Source organism: Crocodylus porosus, unplaced genomic scaffold (genome assembly GCF_001723895.1).
Source record: "Crocodylus porosus isolate Cpor-Errol unplaced genomic scaffold, CroPor_comp1, whole genome shotgun sequence".
Classification (NCBI taxonomy): Eukaryota; Metazoa; Chordata; order Crocodylia; family Crocodylidae; genus Crocodylus; species Crocodylus porosus.
The window spans coordinates 183,529,701-183,536,456 of record NW_017728886.1 but is presented as its reverse complement, the minus strand read 5'-3'; the positions used below and the strand labels follow the sequence as shown (position 1 = coordinate 183,536,456).

Below are 6,756 nucleotides of genomic sequence, written 5' to 3'. Positions count from 1 at the left end.
CTAGGTGCTGGGCGGACTCCGGGGCGGGTCCGTCAGTGGGCGGGTACCCCGCCGGACTAGTCCGTCGCAAGGGAGCCCCCAACGGGGCCCCCATACACCGGAGGCTCGGGCGAGGGTGTAGGGGAGCGAGGAGCCCTCAGGACCCCCGGACTTTGGAGCCGGGGTACCCTTTCGCGTTGGACCGTCTGCGCCCCATTTTGGGTGAACCCCCTTTTTCCATCAAGACGTGGCAGGCGAGATTAACGGTAGCGCAAGCGGTCCGGCGCATACCCCCCTCCTCTCCAGGGGCCATTCGGGGATTTGGGGTGACTCACAACCAGGTGACCTACCCCAAACTCCCACAGGTATATTGTAAAAGTCCAGCTGTCACTATTTCTCAGTAAGTGAATTTAATTCTCATTAATGGTGTAAAACCTGACAGTATTAAAAACTGAGGTATTACTTATCCCTAGAACAACTACAGTAGACATTAGCAGAGCCATTTCCTCTAGAACAAAAACCCTCATTATTGACCTGAAGGCAAAAAATCTTTAGAGGTCAAGCTAAGTCACTGTCTTTGCTTTTTCCACTGTGTACTTTTGTGTTCAGTAGCTGCAGAGCCAGTGCCAAGAAGGATTCTAAAGGTAGTGTAATTCAGATACAATAAGAAGACCTAAACACGTCTCATTCTACAGAGTCCACTGAACTTTGAACACCCGGCTATGAGTTCTGGTGACAAATCACCTAAGGATTTAGCCGACTATTCTGGTAGAGAAAGGTTCCTTCTCTCAGTAATTTGATAAAATAGTTTCTTCTCCAACTTGAAATATATTAACATATTCAGCACAGTACCTTGCAGTATTTGACTAAAACCATAAACAAGTTAAAACTAGGGCAGCTATTTCTGACTTATTCTTTAGTTTTGTTGATTTCATTGCATACTTCAGTAGCTATACTATTAACCACTTACCAAGTAATCCTGTGTTGATGCAGTTCCACAGCTAGGGTAAAGCTCATAGGCCACATCTATCCCAGAAAATATTTTATTCAGCATGAGAAATGGATACACCCAACAAAGAGCTTAGGTTCCTGAAGTAGTTCTTAGGAGGGGCTGATGTAAGAAATATCTTAAAAGCAATAGTTACAGATAAGAAATTTTCTCTGCCCTAATTTCTTAAAGTCTTGACCTTTTCATTTAGGAATCAGGGCAGTCATTGCAATAATATATTTAACAAGTAAAAGATCATGAAGTGGTTACATCCTATTACATACCAGGCCTCACCCTCAACTTTTCAATTAGATGAGATCAGGATTATTCAGACCAGTAAGCACATCTGCTTCAGTGTGCAGCTGCTATGTCTTCAATTGCAGTTTAATTAGATTCCTAAAATTTGCTTGGTACAGGATGCACTTGTGATCTGCAGTGTCATTATGCAAGTTAGCTACACTATTAGCTTTAAACATTGTAAAAACAGCTGTGCTGATGAAAATCTAGCTGAAAATCTACCAGGGTTATTGCTTCAGGAAAAAGGTGGAGAAGTGAACACTGTGAATTAAAAATCCACATAACAGAGGTTATAGGAATGTGCTTATACAATAGGCTCTTATAAAAATACTGCCAGATCTAGCTAACCCCTACCTAACTTCTCTCTTTCTCAAGATTGCATGGTCAATATTACATTCTATAATTGCCTACAAGGAAGAAAACACTAGTACCTAAATGCCTTAATATAATGGAAAAAGGAATAATAACCAATGCCGGGAGCACAGTGTTATACAAGGTAAGAAATTAAACACAAATGTAATTATGAGAGTGGTTACCCTTTGGAAAAAGCTACTAAGTAGTGAATTCTTTTTGATGTCTTAAAATCAAAACTAGATGCCTTTTTGCAAAATAGGCTCTAGCCAAAACACAAATCCTGCTTCTGTCAAAGAAGTATTAGGTTCACTGCAGGTTCACTGCAGGGGTAACTGCATAAAATGCAATGGCTATATTACACAGGAGGTCAGCCTAGGTCATCTGATGGTCTCATCTGACCTTAGATCCTATGAACCCATCAGAGCAGAATTCTTGGAAGTTACTAGAATTATTTCATAAAATCTGTTCTGGTATGCAAAGATTTTTATCACTAAAAATATATAATCTATATATAATTCATAGCGTTGTAACTTTATTTTCAAACTCACTTCTGAAACTGAAGTAATTCTCTTGCAGGAATATACATGCACAGTGATGGTTTAAAATCAAATGGTTGGAGTGATTCAAGTGAAAAATACTGTCAGAAAATGTCCTTAAAGCATGAAAGGCACTTTTCCCCGCTTTGTGTTTTAATAAATTAAACATGACTGATTGTTTTTCTTCAAACTTTCCACATGAAAAAAGTTACCATTGGATTAAGAATCAACATGGAAGGCTAAACCTTCAAAGGCAATTTTTTTGTGAAAGCGACTGAAATAGGAGTTTTAAAAGAAAGTGTAATTCTCTAATTCTCAACAGTACTGTAGGGTACTTTTTGTTATGTGCTTGTTAGGAACATTTGAAGGTTATGATTAAATGTTTCTTTTTGAAGGTGAAATAACTAGCCACAGTTTTATAAAGCAACAGGTAGCGGAGTAGGAACGTCACTTTCCAAAACTCATTCCTCAGTGTGGAATGAATTATGTTCATGTCTTCTCACTGCATATAAATTATCACTATCTTTTCATAATTTTTGCCTGGTGCTTCAAAACAAGCACCTGCTTTAACAATTTTGTAGTCATTATCCTGCAAACAGAACTTTACATTGTGGAATTGCCATAATGATGGACTTGCTTGATCAGCTGTGTGTTTGCATGGATTTTTGAAGTCTAGAGTTCATTATTTTTTTCAATAGCTCGTAAGAAAAACTGCTTTTTGCATAGTGATGATGTAACGTTCCTTTTTGACCTGGCCTGAGACTAAAAGCTTTTTCCTTCTCTCCAACCATCACAATTTACCTAAAGACAGAGAAATAGCCAGAACATGAAAATACATTCCTCTTAAAAAGGAAAATCTTCCAATATGATAGAAGTGCCGTAAAGCAGCTGCACCATGTGTGTGATGTCAAGTGGCTACAATGTGAACTTTCTGTGTAAACTGGCTTTACAGTTCCTGTACACTAATCCATGGCATCTAAATGGTCAGCAGATCAAGGAATGTAGTAAATCGTAATTAAACTTAAATTCAATTTAGATTAAAACCAAAAGAAACGTGAAAGTGTCATTTTAAAACATGCCCTTTTGTTATTGGACTTGCTCTTTCACTTGCTGGCACTTGATATCATCATTTATATCTGTCTTAAGCAGAAGGCAGGGCAATGTGGCAACCTATAGACTAACTTGCTCAGAGGCATGAGCTTTCATAGGCTACAGCCTGCTTTTTCAGATACTATGAATTGACTAAGAGCAGGGATACTAAAGAGAAACCGGAAATAGAAAATACAACTCTTTCCAGTAACAGACTATCTAACTCTTATTCTCACCAAGCCATCCAGCTTTGCAATGGACCCAGATGCTAGCTGTGTCTCCTCATCAACACAAACTACAGTCACTGCACTAAACAACATGGATTATAACATCTAGGGTCATTCACTTGCTCCTCTACAAATGTCAAATATGTTATAACTGTCTACTTATATAATTCCTATATAGTGCTGTCTGCATTGGACAGTTGGGATAATCCCTACATGGAAGATGAATGGATACCGATTTGACATCAGTTCTAGAAAGACACAAAGGCCTATCACAGAACACCTGAACCTCCCTGGACATTCTATCACTGACGCCAGAGTAGCTGTTCTTAACCAACAAAACTTTTTAAATGATCTTGAATGTGAAACTGCTGAACAAAAAAACCATCCACAGACTGGATGGTGTTAAGTATCATCGCAACAAAGGTCATGGATTCTTATTGTGTTACGTGGACCCAGTTTCATAACCCCTATTTCCCTCAATGAGTTACCTGCTTTGTTTATCCCCGATGATCCCTTCAACTTAGCTTTACCTAACTCAGAAGCGGCCCCTTCTTTCCTCTCTGTGTCAATATCCTTTGCATTTAAATGACATTATTTCTTTCTATTTCGTACCTCCACTCTTTACAAGTCCATTCATAGCATCTGACAAAGTAGGCTGTAGCCAAGGAAAGCCCATGCCTTTCTAAATGTGTTAGTCTATCCAGTGCCACACTGCCCTGCTCTCTAACTTCACATTAACACAGCTAACTACCTTTCTTTACTCATCTGTCTTAAGTAAATTAAAAATGGTGTAAAAAAAAAGCATATCAGAAAGCTAGCATTTAAACCACTTTTCAGAGGTGTAAAGGATCAGGCCCATTTTCTTTTAAACACTTAATGTCGTTCCTCATTGGGTCCAAAGATAAATCGAATGTGTTTTGGTAGGAGTGCGGCATGCAGAGTGCAACAGCTAGAGAGATGGTAAATACATGTATAGGCAATAGCAATTCTCCAGAAAATAACTGTTCAGTGAATAGTCAATTGAATCTACATTTTAAAGGTTCTACTTCAACCTGAAATAATTCCTTCCAATGAATAGTTTTTAGAGGAAAAAAAAGATCCACAACCATAACACACTGGTAAGTCAAGTTAGTGCTGTGCAGTAGTTTAGTCATCATCTCATTTTATTCATATGCAAAAATTTAGAGCCTTCAGCTAAACAAGATGTACTGTGTTTAAACCTATTACATATATTTTCCTGAGACCAGTGGCAACTGAATGATTATCATTTTTTATGTTAAGCCTAAGGGAATCACCACATAACCACCTATAGTGGTTTTTGTTTCACTGTGAAAGACAAATAAATGAAATAGAATACCAGCTAATACTTCACAATGAGATGAAATGAAATCTTGAATTGAAGAATGAAGCTCCTAGCAAAAACATAGAATTCATATTTTGTGATATAGCTAGTGTTAAAAAAGCTATAGATTTACAAAATAATTGCCGGCTCTTTTGTATGCACAGTAGGAATAATACCAAGACTGATTTCTGAGAAGAAAAACTGCTTAAAAATGCAGTCCACTCAAGCTTGCTCTCTCTCCATTTAGGACACTGTCAAGTTTCCATGATTGATTTATAACCTCCTATAAATCCCTATTCACTATGTTATCTACAATATGACACCAGTGGCTATGAAAGAATATTAGCAAGGAAATTAATGTCTCTCCTTTATGTAATAGTAGTTTGAAAAAGAGTGATTGCATAAAACAAGTTCTTTTTCATTATGGATTAGGAGAGTGAAAAAATTGTTTTGTGTAGCAGAGTAATTATTAATGGAAGATCAGTTGTCATTTTATTGCTATGCTTTGGAAAAAGAAAGCAGGTGTTTTCCTAATTTTAGTAGTAATCTCTTTCAGCAGTGCTCCAGTCTTAAGACGCTTTAAAAAAAAACTGGCTATGCTTAATGGTGAGAGACAGCCAAACTGTCAGATAAAAGGAATTAAGAAGAGTGCCAGTGATATTGAAAGGTGTGCTACAATAAACAGAGTCTGGTTCAGGAAGATAAACAACTTGATTCCTTGGTTTTCTTCACAATCCAAGACCATCTGTGCAGGAAAGAATCTAATTAGCAAGTAACTGGGCAGCTTGAAATACAAGACATGTTGGGATGGCTGAAAATGGGTATTTATTTCTCAGAACGCTCAGCCTTTCAACTTAATGTTGACCAGTTCCACCCTCAGAGATATTATTTTATGAGTGAATTACATCCCTTAGCATCTTGAACTCCAATCTTTTCACTAACCAGGCCACAGGATTTCTGGAGAAGGCAAAATAAACTCCAGAACAGGAACTAAAAACTTGAACAACTGAACAATCTCAAGGTACCTCTTTTATGTCCCCTTTTGCTAACCTGACATTTTTGCTATGTATCTTTAAGCTTGAGGTGAGAAATGGAAAGTTCCCTTTCACAAAGACTTATATTGAAGAAGAATGATATGATATATGCTATGCTATGCTATGCAGTACAATAGGATATGATACAAAATGATATCCTGAAGCTACAAGGTGGGCCATCCTTCTTCCTCCCCACACAAAATGGGTTAAGTCTAAGGCCACTTCTAGAGCATTGAACCAGGGCATCCACGACTCTCTGCATCTTAAGCTTACAGGGCCAGTCTGGCCAATCAGGGCTTAGTCTTGTGTTAGTGAGGCTTGATCAGAGAGAATTTCCTATCTAGCCATCCCCTTGAAATGCTCCCAGACTCAAGCATGTCCCAAGCGTCTGGCTGGCTGTACACACCGTCAGGCAAAAACTTGGGCAACCGAAGCCGCTTTGAACACTGGGAGCCAGGTGCCCAAAGCACTTAGGCACCTTTATGATGAATCCCCCCCTCCCCTCCCTCTTCCCACACTCTGGGCGCAGAAGGTGCAGTCCCAGAGGTGACCTGTGTCATCTTCGGAGTTGAAACATCCCCAGGGTCAATCCGCTGCCCTTCTTTGAGGAAAAAAATAAAAGACAGGGCGAGCTGCCCTCTGGGGCATGGCACACAGCCGCAGCCACCTCTGGAGTTGCGGCTGAGGCTCTGGCAGGGAGCTGAAGCCCAGAGCCCCCGCGGAAGGGGAGGACGGGAGCCAGGCGCGGCGAGGGGAGGGAGCGCCTTACCTGGGGCGAACACCATGGTGCTCCCGGCCGCGCCGCGCGCGGGGGAGCCGCAGGGACTCGCGGTGCGGCAGCACCTTGGACAGCTCCCAGCGCCGCCGGCCGCCTCCACAATGCACCGCTCCGGGAGCGCGGGGAGGGGGG

At 40.3% G+C, this 6,756-nt stretch overlaps 1 protein-coding gene across 1 annotated transcript in view; it reads right to left on the bottom strand.

The window, feature by feature from the left end:
• The window catches only part of AKAIN1 (A-kinase anchor inhibitor 1), a 17,122-nt gene extending 10,401 nt beyond the window's left edge, over positions 1 to 6,721 (bottom strand). Inside the window, exon 1 of the mRNA XM_019546473.1 lies at positions 6,616 to 6,721. Within this exon, the coding sequence (XP_019402018.1) occupies positions 6,616 to 6,631 (16 nt within the window). The 5' untranslated portion in view covers positions 6,632 to 6,721. The remainder of the gene's footprint in view (positions 1 to 6,615) is intronic.
• Between the last annotated feature and the right edge of the window lie 35 nt (positions 6,722 to 6,756).